Below are 22988 nucleotides of genomic sequence, written 5' to 3' on the forward strand. Positions count from 1 at the left end.
TACCACTGCACTATCCTGGAAGGGCCGCTAATTCATACAGTCTGGGGAAATCCCCTACAAGCCTTGCAAGTGTCTACACATAATAGTAATTAGGCCTCTATCCACGTGGCCTGCCAAATACATGACTGTAAAAGAGAACAATTTACCTATAACCCAAGAGATGTCCTCTGTGTTGCAAAGCCCTGTACTATCATCCCTCCCACCTTGCCTGTTTAGTTGCCGTATTGTGAAGATTGATTTCTACCTGACAGCACCAATCAAAGATTTCGACATATGCTACTGTCAATTTCGATCAAATGCCGTTGAGAAAGTTCCGGTAATCCGCATATTTGGTGCCACATCCAGTGGTCAGAAGACTTGTCTCCATATACATGGTGCATTCCCGTACATATACGTACCCTGTGGCACTGCTAATCCAAGTGACGGCTACCTTCGTCAGCTGTGTGGGAGCATTGATCATGCTCTGCAGATGTCTCTTGGAGCAGGTTCCAAACCTGTGCAACATGTGTTCAAGGCAGTGGTTGTAAAGGGAATGTGAGTTTCTGTATCTGTCACTCTACTCATTAATGGTAGTATTATTTACACTTCCGCAGTGTATCTGCATGTATAATTGTGCTTATGTGCAGACCTTTTTACGGCTACCACAAGACAGAAGAGGTCTTCATCAAGCTGTACCTATACAGCCCCATGCTCATCAAGAGGTGAGCTATATAGTGTAAATGGAGCTATAGAAGCAGTTCATTTTTTATTTTTGTGAGGGCAAAATATTATTTTACTGATTTACTACTTTACAGGCTGTCCAACCTGTTGCTGGCTGGGGCGGTGATGAACACGTCTTTTCAGCCACACGAAGCACACATTCCCTTCCCTCTACAGTTTTTGATGGACCATAACCTCTATGGAATGAACTACATCCATCTAGCAGCTGTCAAATTCAGGATTGTTGGCGAAGGTTAGTTGTATATGGAGAGATCCTTCCTTCTATTATTATATTGAAGTGGGAGCTCAGTTTTATAATTGTAGTGGTTGTATTATTACTTGTTCCCCTGTAGAGTCCACCACTCCTCATCCTTCACAGACTCACTTCTCTCCTCTGTCACCTCAGTCTCCATCCCCACACCTTTCACTGCTCTACAATCCTAACCAAACCTACTGGGACACAGAAAACCTCTCCAGGTAAGCTCCCAATGTCTTTCAGTTGACAAGCCTGTAGTTTTTGTATTTCACTGTTTCCCATAGTGATATGAGTGTCACCACGCCAAGACAAAGTGTTTGTGAGCTGGAAGTGGATGCTCTAGCTGCTGACATATTGAATAGACATGAGTTATCATTGGGTAAGAAATTTTCCATGAATTTTACTCACTGTAAAATTGCTCAACCCTGTGTTTGACGGCAGTAAAGTATAACAGGTGTGTACACACGTTTTATCCCTTTGTTCAGTATCTGGTGGGTACCCCGGTCTTAAGGCCATCTGGGAGGAGGAGAGACAGAGGAGAGCAGCACTTGGCATTGATGTCCCTCTCTCACCGCCACCATCACCAGGTCAGTTACATGTAACTAACATGTAGTCTTTTTGTGACAACGTGTGGGTAAGACAAGACAGTGTCGATTTTGGTGGGCATAGTTTTAGATATTAATTCTTCCCCAGTTGGCAAACAGAATCTGTGCCAGTGCAGAGGTTTATACTTACGGCTGCAGTTTCTACATGCATTAGTGGTCGGTCGTAAGGCTTTACTACGTAGCTAGCAGTATTATCACCTGTGTATAAGGTCATCACTACAGCTGTAAGCATTTCTACTGTACAGTATTAAAGAGACCAAAAATATTTATATTCTTTTTCAATTCTACAGAAAGAAAAGGACAGACAATCCATCAAGCCGAGGCAAAGTTGAAACTTCGTTTTGAGCAGGTTCTTCATGAAAGGCTAGGAGAAAGGTACTATAACGCTACATGTTTCATTCAACAGGGTACGGATTTCGTCTCAGGAGGAATTTAAATCTAGACAAAAATCGTTCCAACTAGTACAGATTGAGCACTATCTAATGAAATTACCGCTTTTTATTTTCAGTGTCTCCCCTGCTATAGACGATGGTATTCTTCCCACTGACAAGAGCAATGTAATCAACTGTAGTCAATCATGTGACCCGGATCTACATATTCCCAACCAATCGCGGGGTGGTGACTCATTGGACAAAGCAGCTACAATGCAAGATGAAGATGTGATAGTGAATACTACTGCTATTGAGCAAAGCATGGAATTAACTCAAAAGTTAACAACCAATTCTATTTGTGAGTTCACATTCTCAAGAAGTACTGCATGTACTGTAACAGTGGAACCTCTATACTGGACACATTTGGGGAACAGGTTTTGGCCGGTAGTGGTGATCATAGTTGATTGTCGCCCACGTGACATGCACACATGTAGACGACAATCAAAAGTCATGAGTCAATTCCTCCTTCTAGCGAAACTTGGGACTGTACTAAATGCTTCAAGATATGAAAAGACTGCAGAGGCAAGCTGCAGCTAGATTTTCATAGCTGCGTGCCGATAATGCATAATAATCTCAGCAATAAATGCGGCTAGCCGTTAGGGGTTTATTTTTTAGTGCAGCAAATAATTATTTACAGCAACTTAATATGTGACCTTCATTTCTAGCTGTATCACAGGAGAGTCATGAGGAGCAATGTCCCAGTTTGCCAATAGAGGCATACTGAAGTTCGTTTTTATGTCTGTCTCTTGTGCCTCGTCCCAGGCAACGTTTACAGTGGGACGGAAAAAACAGCCTAGTATCCATTGCATGGGGATAGTGCACATACATACGCTGCACATTAGGTAATTGCATGTATACTTCAGTAAAACTAATGTTCAGAGTTTTGTTCTGCTCTCTTCAACTCTACAATAGGATAGTTATGATGTCTTTACTTGGTTTCCCGCGGGCTCTGGCAACTTGAGGTCCTAGATTCTCTTGCAATGCTGCGAGTATAATTATAGACGTCACAGAACTGCTGTAGGATAAAGATTCTGTGGTAAAGCTCAATGTCCAACCACGTAGGGATCACTGTGTACCGTGAACGTACTCTTCTTCTGTATACATTCCGTTTACTTAATTTATAAAAAAAGCAGCATTCCCGCATCAAATGTTAACCTTTCATTTGTATGACCGCTATATACCGTGATACTAACTAAAGAAATTTATGCAAGCGGCTATCATATCACATACATGTACTTTGTATCGCACAATTAATTCGAGGCCTATACAATTCCCATTGAAATCGCGGTGTTTGATCAAGAAAATAATAAAGATCGCGAACGTTTTCGGAGCCTTAAAAGATTAAATTGAGCAAATCGCATAGCTTACTGTTGTTTTTTTATACCTGATTTGGAGGCCAGTCCATTGCCTAAAGGCACCATACACCAGGCAACTTTCAGGCCTACAATGGTTGTAAGCAACAAATTGCCTGCAAATTTGCAAGCAACCCGCAAGCAACTCGTTGCATACAATACTTGTACCCTGACCTTTAAAATCAATGGTGGTTAAAAGTTTGTTGTTTGCTATTAGCTCTGTTCTACTGGTTACAACACTAAGGAAAAGGTGGATAATAGAACCGGAAAATGGATACAAAATTAATGAAAGCACCGCAGGTGCTGATGCCTCGGTGGAGATGTCAAAGCTACATAACATAAAGCTACTTAATAGCTTAATTTTATACACATGATGAAAATTTTTTCAATTTGTGCATGCAATCAAAGAGTGGGTAATCATCGACCATGATTGTTGTTAAAAACGATCGATGCCAAAGTTCAAGTCTAAAGTTAATGGCTGCCATCAGCAGAGCCTTGCAGCTCTCTTCTAACTCTTGCAGCTACCAATAGCTAGCGTTCTAGTGCAGAGCTAACTACTAAGTAGAGTAGCAACACTCGGTAAACAAGTTTGGCTACATGCTCTTCTGAAAAGGCTGCAATGGCATATCTATTCCAAGTAAGCAAAACTAGGCATAAGCTTGAGAACGAAGCATTATTTTGCAAATCCACGAATTGAAATCCAAGAAAACATGACTAGAAGCCTATAGAAACTCTTACTTGCACTTCATTGATCCTTGAGCAGCTGTAGCAGTCTACACACACACAAACACACTACCGTATACCTCGCTTGCGCATGCGCACCGAGGCATAATTATTGGACTATTGTAAAAGCAGGGTCTCTCTTCATACCAATTGATCAGTTCACTAGCCTCTGCCACTCACAAATGGCCACTTTGATACGTGTTCAGATAATTATGACAACATAGGTAGTGTGGTTTAGTATAACAAAGAAATGATAAATCTTTAAAGGTTACGATGCTGTGTTCGCCCATGCAGTAATTATCAGTAGTAAATCAACTGTATACACTAGTCATCATTTTATATGCTAGATATTGCATGCTCTTTGCCAGCAAGGAAATTATCTAGGAGAAAGGGGCAGGGCGGCTCGAAACAATTTCTTGAAAACAATGAACAGTCATCAAGTTAGCTCGTGGAGAAGTGGAAAACAACTGAAAAATAGCCGATCAGATAGATAGATAGGAGCAAGAACTCTTCGAGCCGCCCTCAGGAATATCATGAACTGCTGGTAGGTCATTGTTTAGAGTCTTTCTCTAATATTTGACTAATAGGTTACTTATGAGGAGTACAACAGTATAGACGCATAAAATAATAGGAACAATGTCTTTCTTTCTCACAAAAACCAAAAATAATAACTCATGAATAATTCATGAGCAAACACTGCATCTCATCCTTTGATCTTTCAGGCAACAAGTTGCACACAATAGATTGTAGGAAATTTGTAACATACATGAGGCAATTCATTGCAGTTGCCTGGTGTATGATAGCCTCGAGACCAGGCCGATTAAAATACGGCCTGGTCTCTATTGCATGGGTGATAGTGCACATGCGCGAACTGAGTCACCCAGAATCTGGGTGACTCGTTATACTTTAGTAAACCTTTGTAAAATTAAACCGTAAACTAGTTTGTTTACTAGTTTCTTTCTGTATTAATTTTAACAAATACTTGTCTCCTGTGAAGCTGTGGCTTATGCTCTCTATTGCGTTGTCGAGAAGACTTGCTGGCTAGCTGTGGCCCTCTATGGTGTTGTCGAGAGGGCTTGCACACTAGTCTGAAGCCAGAAGAAGCTCTCATTTGTACAGAAACCAAGTTCAAAACATCACGACCATCCAACCATCATAGAGGTAGATGAGAGCCTCTTCTGGTTTCAGACTAGTGTGCAAGCCTTCTCGACAACACCGTAGAGGGCCACAGCTAGCTAGCTAGCTAGGCTATAAAGCTTTGAACATATACATAGTAGATAGTACGTGGGCGTGTATGGACCACGCCTATGATTAATTACACATGCAATAGGTACCAGGCCGTATTTTAATCGGCCTGGATTCGAGGCTAGGTGTATGATGGCCTTAATTACACTCTTCCGAGCCATTGCTTGACAGCTAGGGCATTGCCATTGAAGTACTACCGTATAGCTCGAAATTTTCGAGGCATTTATATTTCGTGGATTGGCCTCTAAAAGCATTTCGTTGCACAATGTTCGCGGAATGACTGCTTACCGGAAGCCACGCCTTTAAATAGTTATAGCAGATAATTCTAATTAAAAAACAATTTTTGTGGACTTAATTTTTGTGTAGGATTGCTAACCCACGAAATCCTCGAAAATTAAGCCCCTCGAAAATTTTGCGCTAGCTATACGGTATAATTATAATTGTTACGACACCATGTGTTGTTTTATTGCTCAATTAAACTTTGTAGCACAACGTATTTTGATTTGTACATGGTTTATCACCGTCACATCATTAATTTTTTCCATCATGTTACAGTATGAGGGTCTTATCATTTTACAGTAGTAGCGCATATTGGCCTCTGCTCTAAATGGAACTATTTATGTTCTTCGCGCAATTGACAGCTAGTGCTTACATACAGATCTATCGAGTAACTGTAGAATGTCAAAATTTAGATCAATGATATTATAATTTGCAATACCTATGTAGGTAAGTCTACAGAAGTTGACCTGCTCAACCTAATGCTGGAGCTTTGTGAAACATCCGTGAACCCCACCCAACCCCAACCCCAACCCCTGCCTTGTCCCCTCTCTCAGAGTGTTGGACAGGCCCTTGTTAGGAAATTGGGCAGAGCTCATTCAGTTGTATCTCAGCGCTCACTCTTCAGTAACTCTTCCAGTCCACCTTCACCAATACCCGACAAAGTGACAGTGGAAATGGCCCCCAATTCTGCAGTCACTAAGCATCCTAATAATACTGCCTTGGCTAACAGTGGTAAAACATCACTTAAAGGGAGTGCGATTACGCCTGTATTAAGTGCCATAATTCCCAGTGTTGCCTTGATGTTAGACTCATCTCTGGACACAAGTTTTGATGAAATTGTTAATAGACCAACTGTTGCCGGTCGTATTAAACATATTTTTGTAGACGAGGAAGAACCTAGTACACCGGATCGTAGTAGCCCTGTTGTGTCATCAGCACCAACCGGAATAAGGGAGCCAGTCATTGAAATAGATCCTGTTCCTGAACTGGATATTGTGCTTCCCGATGATAGTCTTCCTCCCCCCTTTTTGCTCTCTCCAGAAAGTAGGGAAATTCAAGATCTTCTTTCGGGATCCAGTAAAGCTGAAGGAAACAGTATCCATTTTGAGCCGGATGGTGATGATATCCCATGCAAACAAATAGTAGAAGAATTACAAAACGAAGCCGCTTCGAGTCAAAATAACGATAGACTTTCTCAAGATCCAAATTGGAATCCAAATGAAAATGATACACCTTGCTTCCAGACTTCTGGGTCTGATTCTCAGACTAGTATGAAATCAATTCTTTTGGAATATGATATGCCCGAAATTGATTTTCAAGCTTCTGAGGATTCGATGCTATATAACCTAGATGTAAACTCCCAAGGCAATCAGTTTTCGTCTCAAGCATGCAGTCAGGTCTCAACTACTGCAGTTCGCAAGCAACTGTTGAAACTATGTTCCCAATCCGATGTTTCTCCTTTTAGCCTCGTAGATGCTCACCTTGTGGACAGTGATGAAATTACCGAAGATAGTGAAGCTGAAGAAAGTCTTTTAATGTCACAGCAAGTTTGGGACGTTAATGAACATGAAAAAGATTGTTTCTTTCCAGATCCTGAAGATTTTCGTACTCATAAAAAGGAAGTAGGTAAACCTGATAAGGACTTACATGTAGATAAATCTGCACTGGGCCTTATACCACAGCTAGATGGTGGAACTGAAACACCTAAAACAGTCAACAAGACCACCAGACGTACAAAGACTCTTGGCGTCAGAAGAAGAATCAAGAGAAACTCAGGTGTTGAAAATAGTACCTCAGAGTGTACATCAACTACTAACTCCTCTGAATGTAATGTTGATCCAGTGAAAAAAACTGAAAAACCTAGATTATCATTGAGATTAAGACGTAACCCTCCAAATACAGGCTTGAATACAATTACACCCACTACCCAACAATTAATGGAACTAGCTAGAGCGAACTGTTTCAGTGTGAATGTCAAGAAAATGTCAGTACCCATTTTATTGCCTGCTTCTCAACGTTCTAGCGTTTCTAGTAAACGAACCTTGGTGTTAAAAAGAGGAAGAAAAAGAAAACTTAGTGATGATCAAGAAGTAACAAATCCATTCTGCAAAGAAAAATCTGGAAAGCTTGCCCATGAACGGAAAAAAAGATATAGTACCCGCTGTGGTGTGAAAGGAATGCTAACTTATAGTCAACAATTGAAAATGGCACTCGAGCTTTCTTTACAGGAAGTTAGTCCTTCATCTACCGATGCCACACCAAAATCCGAGCGAAGATCGCAGGGACCTCAGTCAGAGAGTTCTAGTGTGGAGGACTTGAATAGAACAATTATCGAAGAGTCGCCGTTCGAGGATGCACGCTTGTCTGACAATGTACATACTAAAGAACAGTCTCAAAATATCACAAATGCTGACCTGGTGACGACCAAAGCGGATGACGGCTCAGAAAAAAGCAGTGAGGGATTAGACACCAGTTTTTGCAGCATTCCCGAATCACCTCCGTTTACTAGCTCTCCTGTTCAGAGAGAGTTCACGCTGGAGTTGAAATCTGATGTAAGCACTCACAACAGTTTATTAGGGTCCCCTATTTTCCGTAGATTTGTCGACGATCAAGTAAAAAAGAAACCACCACCATCTATTATGTCTGCACATGCTACGAGCAAAGATATCTACTTGCCTGAAATAATGCCACGGACTCATCTACATTCTCCAGATAAAGAAACAGATTCTAATAGCAGTGAGGAATTGGATAACGTATCATGTGATGAGTTCCATGTATCATGTGATGAGCTCCACTTGGCGGTTACCAGTGAAAGTGAGGGGGAACTTCCTGGTTTAGAGCAGATAAATAGGAGTGATAGTTTAGAGGCCTCAATGAGAGAACAACACCTCAACTCACACGTAACTTTGAAAAGGGACAACAACATTAGGTTGAGAGCAGTAGATCATATCTCTTCGTCCCTCCTTGATGGTCCAAATTGGTGTGATGGATATGCAACTCAAAAACTGTCAAAAGATACAGTGATTGTAACCCCCCCAGAAATAATTCCACCCACCACTGAGTCTTTGATGGACAGTATCTCCAAGTGTGACCTACCATCTCATAGCAGTGAAGAAGTGGATAACGTATCATGTGATGACTTCCACCTGGCGGTTACCAGTGAAAGTGAGGAGGAGCTTCCTGAGCAGATGAATAAGAGTGATAGTTTAGAGGCCTCAATGAGAGAACAACACATCAGTTCACACATAACTTTGAAAAGGGACAACAACATTAGGTTGAGAGCAGTAGATTATATCTCCTCATCCCTCCTCGAAGGCTCAAATTGGCCTAGTATGCAGCGGGTAGTATCGTGTACATCAATTTGGAACTCGAATATGAAAATACAAAGTGATGGGTATGCAACTCAAAAACATTCGAAAGATACGGTTATTGTAACCCCAGAAACAAATCCACCCACCACTGGTTCTTTGATGGCCAGTCTCTCCAAGTATGACCTACCATCTGGTAGGCACCAGCAGCCATTTTGCAGAGACCCTGAAGATGTTCAGCCCCCAAAGTACGTTGCTCCCAAGTGTATAGTGTTAATTTAAATTTTAACTGGCATTTCTAATTTGCAGGGAAATTGGTGGTAGAATTCTTAAGGTCCCCTCAAGAATGGTGTGTTATCAGATCAGTGAAAGGGATTCTTGTCAATGTTATTCTCGACTGTCACACACATTTTTTCGCATGCTAGTATTTGTATTCCAGGATCCTCAATTTTGTACCTTTATAATTATTTAACTCAGCTTATTGGTACTTTGAGTCTTACCTACTCTCCCTTTTTATTATTAGGCGTACGATCTGGAGGAGTTTCAGCCTACTTGTTCTAGAAACCACACATCAGAAATTGCCGACTTGTCTGTGAATGGACTCCAACGAATACAAGCGCTTCTGAACATGTTTAGGAGCTGCTCCACTAGGCCTAAACAGCCACCCCCTCTGTGTCACCCACCTGATAAAGGAATTGGCAGACTATCGTTTTACGATGTTAATGATCACAAGCAGGATGTTGTAACGAGGTCTAATTTTCTGCCTATTAAGAGGATAATTCTCACTCCGGTGAAACAACCTCCCTCACCTGCAAAAATCAAAAGTACACTCAAAAATTCCTCGAAAAGTGATGTTAGTATTCTCCTTAATAACAAGACTAACTTGGAGGAAGTTCATCTTGAAGGCAAATCTACCTCAAATTCTGTGATAAACATGTCCACTCCCCAGAAGCCTCTTATCGTGAAGCCTGATTCACATGATGTTGAAACTGAACTTTGTAAGCCCCAGTGTATCCTAACTAGCACACCTATAGTGAAAGAAAAAAATGCGTCAGTGAAGGGGGAAGTTGAGGAAAAGATAGCAAGTATCCCTTCTCACAATGAACACACAAGTAACAGGAGGCCTCAACTGGTAAACACATAACGTTTGTGTTAGCTAGCATAGAGAGGCACTGTTAGGGTTTGTTTGTGATCATCTGTACGATATTTATGTAGGCTAATGGAGGGTGCTCCCTTCCCGTGTGCATGTGGTGTCACATTTCACTGTACGATTGATCATTGTTTTGCAGCTTCCCTTCACTCCAATCTCTCTGTCCGGTAAACGTGACTCCTCTCAACTTGACGGCCCTACCCCTAACAACACGTACGGTTTCAAAGTTAGCCAATCAGCGCTTCCATCAAGAAGTGACAGCCACCAGGTATGTATGCTTGTTATGCTGTAGCAGTGAAGATGTGCAAGACTTAGTTGGTTGAGATTAGCAAATTTCCCTGTCATTATTTTGTGTGTTGAAGCAGTTGCTATATCTTTATTAAAATTGTGTATTTCTCCCAATAGGTACAGAACCTGACATGCATGAGCTTGGAGATCCACGTGAGAACTCGAGGTACTCTGAGACCCGATCCGGACATGGACCCAATTCTCGCTCTCTTCTACTTCATTCACAATGACTGGCCCTCACAAGACCAGATCCATGTACAGGGAACCAACACTCGCCTGGGAGTCATAGCTGTTGATGGAACATTTGAACCACAGGGCCCTCTAAAAGAAACAACTGATGCTAATCCAGCTGGTGCTAAGGTTAAATATTTAGATGGTTGTGGGGTATCACCTGACGTGACGGTTTCTTATGTGGCGTCTGAAATTGAGTTGCTGGACAAATTGGTTTTCCTCGTTAGGGAAACAGATCCTGACATCATTATGGGGTATGAGGTGACCATGTTGTCATGGGGATACTGCATTGATAGGGCTGCCCATCTGAACATCAATCTCACCAGTAAACTCTCCAGAATACCGAGTGAGCTATTTTATATTTTGTATCTACATGTTTCAAGTACTGGCTTCTATACTTATAAGTGCCCACCGATTTTGTTTTACTTTTTAATTACTTTGACATGTTCACAAAAGTTAAAAATTGATGTCTCCAATTAACTAATATCAGTATTACTATATTCTTTCCAGTCTCTTCTAGGGTAAAACAGCAACAGGGCGCGTTAGAGACCGCTCCTTGGTTGGGAAATGCCTCCAATGTCCAACTGGTGGGTAGGATCTCAATTAATGTGTGGAGACTTATGCGACATGAGGTTAGGGTGTGATAAAGTGCAGATACCTAAATGTATAGAGATATTTTAACATAGTTGTTTTGATGTTGTGTAGGTTGCTCTGAAGGTGTACTCATTTGAGAATGTGGCATACCACGTCCTGCATCAAAGATCACCATTGTTCTCATTCAAGACCCTAACCTTCTGGTACAGCCACCACACTCGACTCTATAGGTGAGCAGGACAGGACAATCAGGTACACATTGTGTTCATGTTTGCTTTTCCAATCCGGAAGCGCATGCATGACTGATGTCTATAGATGATGTTGTGCCTTTTATAAATGCCTTAATTAATTGTCTCAGATAAAGGACTGTAGGTGCTGTTATCAAAAACCCGACCACAATTCACTTCAAAATACATACATGTACGTATTGCAGGCATAGGGTGCTGGAGTATTATATAAAGCGTTGTCAAGGAAACTATCAACTACTGGATAGTTTTAATCTGATTGGACGAACTAGTGAATTTGCTCGGCTATATGGAATAGAGTTTGAGAATGTGTTGGACCGAGGGTCCCAGTATAGAGTGGAGTCCATGATGCTGCGTCTGGCGAAACCTGCTAATTTCATTGCTGTCTCCCCGTGTGTTCAGCAGAGAGCCAAGTTAGTCAAACAAGATTGTGGCATGTAATTAAGAGTCTCATCGACATTAGCTACCTTATTGTAAAGGGGTACTAATTTTAGCGAATTTTGGCGAATAATTTATGAATTTCATTCTTTTGAGAGTATGCTAAGCAAGCTAGCCCTTTTTTCATCTGTATCTGACTCCAAACTTTCCATTCAACCTTAAAACTCATACTTGTACATCTTTTGAGATATATTGTGGTAATGAATTTGCTACTAATCCACCAAAATTAGTACCCTAAAAACAGAGAATAATCTGAAAACGCTAAATTACTACCCGTCTATAATAGTAACATAAGGTATTTCTTTTACTATAATAATTATAGTATTGTGCTTTTTGTATAGTGGGCACTAGATTGCAAGAAGGTGTAACTTCGTTTTTAGTAGTTTGTGCATTACGTTTTCCATAGAATGGCTGCCCCAGAGTGCCTCCCTCTGATTCTGGAACCAGAATCAAAGTTTTATGCTGACCCTGTTCTGGTCCTAGATTTTCAGTCACTCTACCCGTCAATGGTCATAGCATACAACTACTGTTACTCTACGTGTCTGGGTAGAGTCCAAAACATAGCACAGTGAGTTTATTAACTGGTAAAAATTGCAGAGGTGCGTGCGTTAGACGTAATTTTTCAATTCATAGATTTGGAGATTTTACCTTTGGAGCTACTTCTTTGAATATACCCAACCATGAGCTCAAGGTTTGTCCTGTGTGATCAGGTTTTATGTCTTGAAGTAAATGCCTGTTTCTATATTCACAGAAACTGAAAGACAGTGTTCACATATCCCCTAACGGTGTTGCGTTTGTCAAGAGTAACGTTCGCCATGGCATCATGCCTAGGTATGTAATTGTTTGTATGCACTTGTGAAGGTCTTTGTGTGATTCTTTTGCTCTTGTGCTGATGATTGTGCTGTGTAACATGTAGGATGCTGAAAGATATTCTGGGCACAAGAATTATGGTGAAAAGCTCAATGAAGCAACACAGAACAAACAGGGCAAGTATCCATTAACATTAATTTTAGCTGTACAGTGTATAGCATCTACTGTGATGATCATTTGTACTCAATCTTTCTTCTTAACCTACAGGCTCTCAATAGAATGCTTGATGCGAGGCAGATGGGTCTCAAACTGATTACCAATGTGACATACGGCTACACAGCTGCCAATTTTTCTGGACGAATGCCGTGTGTGGAGATAGCAGACAGTATCGTAAGGAAGGGTAGGGAGACTCTAGAGAGAGCCATAAAACTGGTCCACGCCACACCACAATGGGGGGGAAGAGTGGTGTACGGGGACACTGACAGCTTGTTCATCCTGCTCAAGGGAGCGAGCAAAGAGGAAGCATTTCGTATAGGCAGGGAGATCACTGATAGAGTAACCGCTGATAACCCACCACCTGTGAAGCTCAAGTTTGAAAAGGTGTGTGTTTCTAACTTTAGATTTACATGTATGTATTCAACAAAAGTGAAAGTGTCTGGATGTGGCCAATCACATGTACATGTAAGGTTTTGGTTGCTTGGGTTTGGAACGAATAAGGTATCTATCTGTACAAGTGTATATTAGTAGTCAAACAGCAATGTTTTGGTTCTTACACGCTAGCACAGTTTTCTGAACACATGGCATGCCTGTTGAATGCACTGTCATTCCAGCTCTGAAAGTGCGTGTGACTCTCATAGCTTTGACTGCTGTTAGTACCACAACTTTCTGGTAGCCCAATAAATGCTGACTTCAAAGTATAGTGGTATCCTGTCCGTCTGACCACTACCGGTGTTATTGAGAACCCATGTTTGCCCGGATGTACTTCACTGCGAAGAATTGCCGTACATGCCGCCCTAAATGCCGCACGATCATTCCAGCTCTGAAAGTGCGTGTGACTCTCATAGCTTTGACTACTATACATTGCTGGTAGCCCAATAAATGCTGACTTCAAAGTATAGTGGTAGCCTGTCCGTCTAACCACTACCGGTGTTATTGAGAACCCATGTTTGCCCAAATGTACGAAGAATTGCCCTACATGCCTCTCTTCCCCCCTGCAATTGTTTCAGGTGTACATACCATGTATCCTACAAACCAAGAAGAGATATGTTGGCTACATGTACGAGAGTTTAGACCAATCAGAACCAGTTTTTGACGCCAAGGGGATTGAGACTGTGAGGAGAGATGGTTGTCCAGCAGTTGCCAAGGTGAGCGTTAAGTGTGTCTAGTTAGGATATGTGGCGCTCTCTACTATACAGCGAAATAGAATCCTTGTTGCAATGCCTGAGGTAGTTTGCTTAGTTAGCCAAACTAACATTACAATTCACACAAACTGTACACACATGTATATTGGCCCATGCATGCATGTTTTACTCCACCCACAGGTACTGGAAAAGAGCCTGCATCTTTTGTTCACTACTCGCAATGTGTCTCTTGTGAAGAATTACGTACAACGACAGTGTGGGAAGGTGTTGGATGGACGTGGTAATCTCCAGGAGTACATGTTTGCCAAGGAGTACAGGGGCAAGGAGTATTACCGACCTGGAGCATGTGTTCCTGCGCTGGAGCTCACCAAGTATGTTGCATTACATACATAATTATGTTCATTAAGTGTGTGAACCAGCCCAACAATAGCACTCATATGTACATGTATGAACAGTATACTAATATGTATGTTAGTATACTGTTACTAGTTCTGATCCTTATAGGGAACCCTGAAGCGTTAACAAGATGTTATAATTATGTACGATACATGCATTGTACGGTACATGCAATTTTGCATAATGGTCATCGTTTGGACTGGCTACTCAGAATCTTAATTAATGGTGTACTGCGGTTTTTGTGTGTTTAAACATTATATGGAAATTGCATAACTACTGTAATAATCTTATTTGTAGAAAAAACCAGTTTTGGTTTTGTACATTTGACCTGCAAAGAAGATGTGAAATCATTCCATATCTTTCACAACTACTAGAGCACTGAGTGCTTTGGTGAGCATGGAAGCCAGTAGCTCGATCCCAGGCCGCACTGAAGATGGGCCTGGTATTGACTGTTTGCCCATGCGCCACCTATCCCCAGAAACTGGGGAATTTGAATAACATCGTATAATTATACTTAGTAAAACAATGACATCACAACGAACAGAAGTGGATTGAAGGAAATACCTACACTTAGCCTGCTATGTTAACAAAAGACTCACAGCCTGCAACAGTGTGGATGACAATCGTCTGAACGGAGTGAAGGCTGACAATAGCCTATATATGGACAGGCCACACCCATCTGATAACCTTGGTGAAATTTAGAAGGAAATAGCTGCTGCAACCAAACCTATACAGCTCTGTCTCTAGCTAGCTATATAGCTCTGTGTATGACTTTGAATTTGTATGTATGTTTTATTCAGGATATTTTTCTGGTAAAATGTCAGTTCAATGGGAAACTTTACGAGTAAATCGTTCATTTTGCGCATGCGCAAGCAGTCAGTAGCAGGCCTCCTTTCTAAAGCCTTGTGAAGGAGGCTAGGAAGCCAGCTGACAGCAACTAACAGGAGCAATAACACTTAGAGGCATGCTGAACTTTTACTGTCAGATCAGTGTGCGCATATGGCGCATTGAGAGCGGCATTTTAGTGGTCTATGAGACATGCACTGGGACTAGGATCCACAACTGAGTCAGCAATTAAAGAAACCTGGAATAATTATTCCCATGAAAACATGGTTCGCTGTATTGCGCATGTATAATGTGAAGTGCTTCAAATCAAATCCGTGTGAGCTATATAGCCAACGTGAAAGTTCAAGCAGGTTTTGTTTACTTTTATTCAACAAAGCCTTTATGTCAAAATCTATCGCAGTTAAAATACTTTTCCATACTGTAAACGCAGCGCGTTGGCATCTAGGTGAGCATACAAACAAACACACTGACCAGCCAGCTACTATAATCTGCGCCCGCCTACACGCCTCAGGTTAATTATCCTCTATTGCAAGATTACTCTCGTTCGCATACTTGTTAATACCCGCAAAATAATTATGTTATACATGTATGTATCTTGGGTAATGCATATAATATTATAGATGATTAATTTTGTCATAATAAATTGACGGATGATGTAATGCCTTCCTGCCACATATTTTTGATGTCTATAGTATTTAAACGCAGTACGTAGTTGTTTGTTCCACTCTCAGTGTAACTTTTTACAATGAAATCATCAGGAGCTTTTTGCTTTATTTTCTTTATCTTCTTCGTTGCTGTATATGGAGGTAAGAAAACATTGCTCTTTCTCTATGGATCACGTTTGTAGACCGTGCTAGTGTTAGGTTGATCAATATGTTGGTCTTTCCCCATTATAACATTAACTGGGTGTTCTGTTTCAATGTAGTTCGTGTCCCACGACTGCAAAGGAGCATCAAGATCTCAGAGGAGGAAGGCAGTGTGACGTACTACGATGTCCTTCGAGGGAGGGACGGTCTGCCTGGTATGAGTGGGGAGAAAGGAGAGCATGGAGGAAAAGGGGTGGTTGGTCCACCTGGTTCTCGTGGTCCAATCAGCGGTGGAGTGGTCTACACTCGTTGGGGCAAGAGCTCTTGTCCTAACACTCCAGGAACTGACCTGCTTTATGCTGGTAGGGCTGGAGGGACTTTTCACAGTCATGAAGGAGGTGGAGCCAATTATCTCTGTATGCCAGAAGACCCCGAATATGACTCATCTCTTCGGTATCGGCCTGATACCCAAAATGTTGCACAAGTTTGTGGAGCCGAGTATGAGAGTCCTCTACAGGGAAGTCATGACCACAATGTTCCTTGTGCTGTCTGCTTTGTCCGTAGCCGAGAGGTTGTTCTAATGATCCCAGCTAAAGCGTCTTGTCCTCCATCTTGGACTCGAGAGTACTATGGTTATCTTATGACTGAATACAGAGGAATTTCTAGCAATATTCGAGGTCGTACCATGTTCGAGTGTGTTGACAAGGACCAAGACTCAATTCCTGGAAGCGCTGTAAACACAAATGGCGTTCTTTTCTATCACACTGAAGCATCATGCAATGGTTTGCCCTGCCCTCCATACAATGAGCGCCAAGAGCTGAACTGCGTTGTGTGCACTACATAGGACATTTTTTATATAAAGACTTGTAGATCAGGGTGGATATTAATTAAATTTTGTAAACTATCTCCTAACTATTCTGCCTATGCTTGTGTTTGGTATGGTGAAGTAGAGCATGCATCATTAAAAAAAAATAATAATAAAAGGTAAAGAAATAATTATATGGAAGTTGACTTCTTACGTTTAATACTAGATTACACATCATTCTCCCTATTCATAAATGTACGTGGCTCATAAATAATATTTACCTCCTCCACTCTGAAATGTCGTTGCCACATGCGATGTTTTTCTTCAATTTTGTTGCCGTATATTACCGGGTTTCGAATACATAGTTAATCGTTTGCAAATGACACAAATGTCAGACCTATTGCATTACTAACTATTGCGAATTGCATGCGCATGCTCACTCTTTGCCTGTCTTCCGTTTGCGAACTGTGCGAAAAGTTATCGAAAGAGCCTCACATTCGAAACCCGATATACGATAACCCTATTTAATTTTTTTAATGCAGGCAAGGGTTGCTAGTTGACAAGAGATCTGAACCCCGGCAGTCAGAGAGAGTGCCGTATGTGATTGTGTACGGGTCCCCTGGTCAGCCCCTCATTCAGCTAGTGCGTAAACCAGAAGAGCTCCTTGCTAACCCAGGTCTGAGGCTAAACAGTGTGTACTACATAACCAAACAAATACTGCCAGCAATGGACAGAACTTTCTCTCTCCTTGGAGTCAATGTGAGGCAGTGGTAAGTCATTGTAGTGTTTAGATCATGCTTGTCGCAAATAGTGCAATCCCATTGGTCACAGTTAGGTGTCTAGAAATTAAACCTAGGTTCAGAGTACCATGATTGGCTATCTAGCGCATGCATTGTATCTAGCTCACACAATGTTTAAAGTTTAGCCTCAGAGAACAGTTGTTGGGCTGTTAGTATGTGTGTGAGATTCCATGTGGTGGTTCAGAATAGCACTCTCGCTGCGCTCGGGATATTTTCAGTTTCAAAATCCCACGGATTCCTCCGAAACAGTGTATGTATAATTATCAAAACTAATAGTGCAAGGTGGCCAGGTGTTGATTCTGCTCTAGCTCACATTATGATCTTAACAATGATTTTGGTACTTCCAATACAGTGTACGTTAGGAGTTGAATGCTGGGTGCCCATCAGTTGCTTGTGCATTCTAGTCTTGACATGCGTTTTAGGTAGCCTCGTCCCCAGGCTTTACTTTTTCTTGTTCTTGTCTAGCTCTCAATATTAAATGAGCTAGAGATGATAGGAGGCAGTAAAAAAGGAAATGATGGATGTGAAAGAAAAAGTAAAGCCTGGTATGTGAAGTCGCGTGATCCACATACATTTTTATGAACGTGGGCATATGTAGCCCACAATCGTGACGTGGGTATTCTCCCACACATTAAGACATAGCTAGAACATCTACCAAAGTAAGGCCAGGAGCAGAGACCACTGAACCAGCGTGCCCAAGTCCGATAGGTAGTAGATGATAATGATGATTAAGCTATTATCACAATCTAGTACTAGTAGGTATAGCTAGTTTGTATATCACATTGAACTGCTTACCAATTCCAAGTGTATGGCCATATATGCATGTCCACCAGTACTGCACAAAGTGTATTAGTCATAGATCAGGTGGGCAGTCCAATATCTCAACGTCTACCTGCCCACACTCAATTTCACCCTTCTACCACTCGTCTACTGTCACGCGACTTTGCATACTAGGCTCTCCTTTTTCTTAACTTTACCTTTTTTATTCCTCCAATTAATACGATTGTGACAAAGATGTGACAAAGAACAGAGAGCCTGGAGCCTGGGACCGAGGCTACGTTTTAGGGTCATTTAGGATTTAGCTGTGTATATACCGTATAGCGGGTATATTTCGAGGGTATAAATGCTCGTGGTTTTCGCTGATCAAGTATCTACCGCAAACATTTATACCCACGATCGCGTGCATGCATGCTGCAGGCTGCTGCGAAAGTTTATACCCTCGAAGTATATCCGCTGTACGGTAGTCGTACTCTCTCTAACTGTTTATGCAGGTATGACGATATGCCCCGAGTAATCAGAGCTCCTACCACATACAGTTCAAATAGAGCACAAGGCACTCTGGGTCAGTATTTTGCCACAATGCATTGTCCAGTGTGTCACCAGCTGACAGTTGAAGGAGTAGTGTGTGCTCAATGCAGAACAGACTCCCAAAAGGTTGCCATTGTCGTGGGTGTTAGGGTACTTGGTGCTGAAAAGATACACTGTGACCTGTTAAATGTAGGTTGGTCTTTCATTTATGACTATACAATTGCAATGCACATGAATTTCGCGCTCACCAAACCCTTAGTATGAGCTGAGCTAGCCTCGATTCCAGGCCGCTTGAACAAGGCGGCCTGGTATACCTTGTATGCGCATGCGTGTACATTACCCCAAAAAGGGGGTAATCCGTGTATTTGTGGATACTGTCAGTAAAATAAACCGTATACTATTTGTATTCTGATTTTACAGTCTGTTACATAGAAGTATTGTGCAAAGATGACTGAGTTCTTACGCCCTTTATTGTATCAAGCCAAGTCTCTACTTAACGACACCCTACACTGTAAGGCTACAGATGTTATAGGAAAGGCATGATGTGTTCCTGTGGGTCCCCTGATGAGGCTGTGGTAATATAGACCAGGCAAGTGTTCTGCTACTAAATCTTGCCTTTATGTTCGACAAGAAGTCATTGCTGAAGATAAAGAAGCTAATGATTACTCCTGAAAGCTTTTAATTAATAAGCTTTAACTCGACACTCAGGAAGTTATTCACTCAAGATCTACTGATGTATTAAAGAGTCCACCACTCTTCCTAGCTGGCAGCTCTAGCTGTCTGGGAGGCTTTCTTAAACTGTCTCTTTGATAAACAGAGCTAGAAGAAGCAACACTGCTGCAGCATAATTATTCTACTTTGATTAGTGTCTCTGAAAGCTGCCATTGTGGTCACATTGCCATACGTATTATTCCCTTTTGTAACTTTGTCCGTTTTTTTACAATTTGTATGATGAAATTGTTGTCAATTATTTCGCGCATGCGCATACAAGGTATACCAGGCCGCCTTGTTCAAGCGGCCTGGAATCGAGGCTAGAGCTGAGCCTACCACTTATCTAATCTACTGTGTGTTGTTTTTATACATGCAGCTATGCCAGAGTTGTGTTGGAAGTCAAGACAGTGATTACTATACCAAGTGTACGTCATTTGACTGTCCAATACTTTACAGACGAACTAGAGCCCAACAAGAGCTGCCTTCTTCTGAAACATTTACAGACTCCATGGTTTTATAAACAAGCTTTCTTTTTTTTTGTTTTCATCACCACCCAACCAAAATCACATTGTCATTAGCTACTTTTCATTAATTATGTAAAAAGTTACGTGCATGTATTATTGTTGTATATACACATGTCATAGTACAGTCATAATTGTAATAATGTGTAAAAAATAACATCAGCTAAATCCTTGAGGTTCCACATTCACAGCAGAATTTTGCTTGGGGCACTGGAAACTTTGAGCCACATTCGTAGCAAAACTTGGACATGACCATGCCATGAGCATTGAGAGGTGTTCTCCTATGACTAGCACTACCAATGCTTGAACCACTGCTTCCTCTATCTCCATTAGTTAGGTTGCCCATGTGGTGATGTTGTGAATCAAAAGAGTGTTCTTGGCTCCTACATAAAAAGTTGCATTTATAATGTTAAGACATCAAGCGCTTAATTAAACTGAACACCGAATTGAAGGGACTGTATGACTTTAATTTAAAGTCATACAGTCCCTTCAATTCGGTGTTATTTTTATTACACGGTAGCCTTCAGGCATAATTTGGTACGGGGTCGTCGTGATATACAACTCGTTAATCTGGCCACCCTTGCCCTTGGACAGTGAGTGGCTGCATTTCAGTAAATAGCCGCGAGTTGTGCAGTAAACATTATAGCTAGCAATCCGTGCAAACCCAAATGGCCAGTAGGCCTTTGTCAAATATTCCGGAATAATTTTTTGAATAATCTTTTTTACAATGGCACTGTGTAATGATAATTATTCATTGAGTTGCACATGTGCAGTAGCTCAGAACACGCCCACATTTTACATGGCATGATTGTTAGTCCAATAATGTTGAAACCACATTTTTTGTGCTAAAGTTTAAGATTCGCACACTATGTGTTTTATACCAAGGACCAAATCATACGTCATGGCTACACGATCGTATAATAATAACACGGAGGGGACTAGCTGTATGACTTTTATTACACCCTTGAATTAAACCTTGACAACATGATTAATTACGTGGTCCCAATATACAAGCTTCAATCACGTATTGTTGTTTTACCCTTTAACTTTGAGCTTCTGGTTGAGAGAGGATAACTGGTTTCCTCTAGATCTGATTTCTTCACCGCTAGGTGGAGAAACTGCGTCCAAAGAAACCAAACGTGAGTGTTTGGCGCCATTTGTTAGTGTCCTACTGTTACTTGTGGGACGATAAGGTAGGTCATGCTCATCAGAATCAGACGAATATCCTCGAGACTTTCCACTACTATTTGAGCTGGGATTATTCCTTGGTATATGATGTGGGTGAAACTGTCTCTTCGTTGTTGTGTTGGTTCTACTATGGTTTTCTTCTTTGGTTTGAGTGTTCCTCCTACCGAGTGATGTGTCCCGTACAACACGGTTTCGTGATGATCCAGAATTTGGGTATTCAGGTGGGTGGGGTGCATCGTTGTTTACATAAATGGGAATTCCAGTGGGTGGTTTCGACGATATCGTTTTTCTGTTCATACCTGGTCTTGCAGCTGTGCACACAAACAAAAGTTCCCTATCCTCACATACTATTATACTATTACATACACATGCACACACTAGTACTGTAAGGTGAAGCTTTAGTACCAAGATAATAGTGTATTATCTTATTTGGGGTGCAGAACAGCAAAGCATGTGGAATGTTAGTACCAGGTATCAGTATGTTACCTCGTCCCAAAGGTTTGCCGGGAGAAGACTCTTGGTCAAGACTGTAGGTTGCACTGAAGTTTGTGTTTCTAGCAACGAGACTCGCCCCTGGTGGATTAGTCAAGCCTGTGTCTTCTCTGGTCGAAGATTTCTTTCGAACGGAAGGAGGCTTGTACTGCGATAATGTACCGTGCATGATCATTATAATAATGGGATAAATACTCACCTCTAACCTTTTACTCAGTTTGGCCTGAGCCTTGGAGCTGGGTTTCCTGTCAAGTCTACTCTTTTGTTCTTTACAAAAAGGCATGTGTCTCTCTGCTGCTGACTCCTGGAACCTTCTATCACAGTGCGGGCACTGGACATAATCAGGATCAGGGGCAGAGGGTCGATGAGGGGGCAACGGGGCACCTGTACAGAATAATTACAATTGTGTTACTGTGACCCACAGACGTTAAAGTACATGATATTAAAGATTCAGACAACAACTAACCAGTTTTGATGGCCTCAGTCACAATTCTTGCTGATCTCATTGACTCCACAAGAGACTCGTGTTTCTTCCTCCAGTCTTTCTTCGTCTGCTTAGGTGTGGGAGCTCGACCATGGGTGGCCAAAAACACTTGTAAGTCAGCACACTGCCTCTGTTTAGAACTGTCAAACGTTTTCCTATTCGTTGAAGATTTCTTGGAACAGATACGCTGATGTCTAGCCTGCAAAGATACCCAGAATAGTTATTTAAATAAGAGATAGGTTACAGCTTGCAAAACTTACCAGAACATCAGGATTGAATGTCCGACCACAAAGATTGCAAGATTCAAATCCAGCAGGATGCTGGACTGCATCTGCTGTATGTGCAAACAAAACAAAACATAATAACATTCTCTAGCTCTCTAGCTGGAGAGATCAAATCTACTAGATCTAAGAAACTACTCTGTACAACTCTGTACTTTATACTCACCAGGAATCTCATCAATTGGATAGGCCATTAATGTTGATTGGGCTGGGATCAATCGAGATTTGACGTTAGTTGATATTGATGTTTAGTCAGTGGTGATGGTGTGTCTACAAAAAATGCCATGTGGATGTTGCTATGGAGTTTGTCACTGTGGATACGAACTTTGAACTCT

General features: G+C 41.5%; 3 protein-coding genes across 6 annotated transcripts; 2 read left to right on the forward strand and 1 right to left on the reverse strand.

Moving 5' to 3' along the window:
- The first annotated feature begins 68 nt into the window (after positions 1-68).
- Positions 69-20351, forward strand: LOC135331859 (DNA polymerase zeta catalytic subunit-like). 4 transcript variants are annotated; one of them, XM_064527126.1, is made up of 26 exons: positions 69-534; positions 627-701; positions 795-952; positions 1053-1176; positions 1240-1334; positions 1441-1542; positions 1851-1935; positions 2069-2289; positions 6038-9146; positions 9208-9247; positions 9422-10030; positions 10188-10316; positions 10454-10913; positions 11078-11199; positions 11273-11391; positions 11595-11819; positions 12251-12412; positions 12478-12535; positions 12596-12675; positions 12761-12830; positions 12922-13254; positions 13881-14018; positions 14196-14386; positions 17411-17638; positions 18940-19169; positions 20064-20351. In XM_064527126.1, exons 1-26 carry the CDS (start codon positions 122-124, stop codon positions 20096-20098), a joined length of 7611 nt encoding a protein of 2536 aa, XP_064383196.1. In that variant the 5' UTR covers positions 69-121; the 3' UTR covers positions 20099-20351. The 4 variants fall into 4 exon arrangements, with proteins under 4 accessions (XP_064383196.1, XP_064383194.1, XP_064383195.1 ...); XM_064527124.1 differs by having other exon boundaries at positions 18940-19165; XM_064527125.1 differs by having other exon boundaries at positions 18985-19165.
- LOC135331952 (short-chain collagen C4-like) lies at positions 15907-16989 on the forward strand. The gene is made up of 2 exons (XM_064527261.1): positions 15907-16063; positions 16183-16989. The coding sequence occupies exons 1-2, from the start codon at positions 16003-16005 to the stop codon at positions 16905-16907; spliced, it is 786 nt and encodes a 261-aa protein (XP_064383331.1). The 5' UTR covers positions 15907-16002; the 3' UTR covers positions 16908-16989.
- Positions 20256-22957, reverse strand: LOC135331914 (zinc finger C2HC domain-containing protein 1A-like). Its single transcript, XM_064527203.1, has 7 exons — positions 22820-22957; positions 22633-22706; positions 22355-22571; positions 22088-22272; positions 21883-22036; positions 21248-21707; positions 20256-20591 (listed from the first exon to the last, which is right to left on the reverse strand). The coding sequence occupies exons 1-7, from the start codon at positions 22845-22847 to the stop codon at positions 20372-20374; spliced, it is 1338 nt and encodes a 445-aa protein (XP_064383273.1). The 5' UTR covers positions 22848-22957; the 3' UTR covers positions 20256-20371.
- Between the last annotated feature and the right edge of the window lie 31 nt (positions 22958-22988).

The sequence above is a fragment of the Halichondria panicea genome, chromosome 2 (assembly GCF_963675165.1).
Source record: "Halichondria panicea chromosome 2, odHalPani1.1, whole genome shotgun sequence".
Classification (NCBI taxonomy): Eukaryota; Metazoa; Porifera; class Demospongiae; order Suberitida; family Halichondriidae; genus Halichondria; species Halichondria panicea.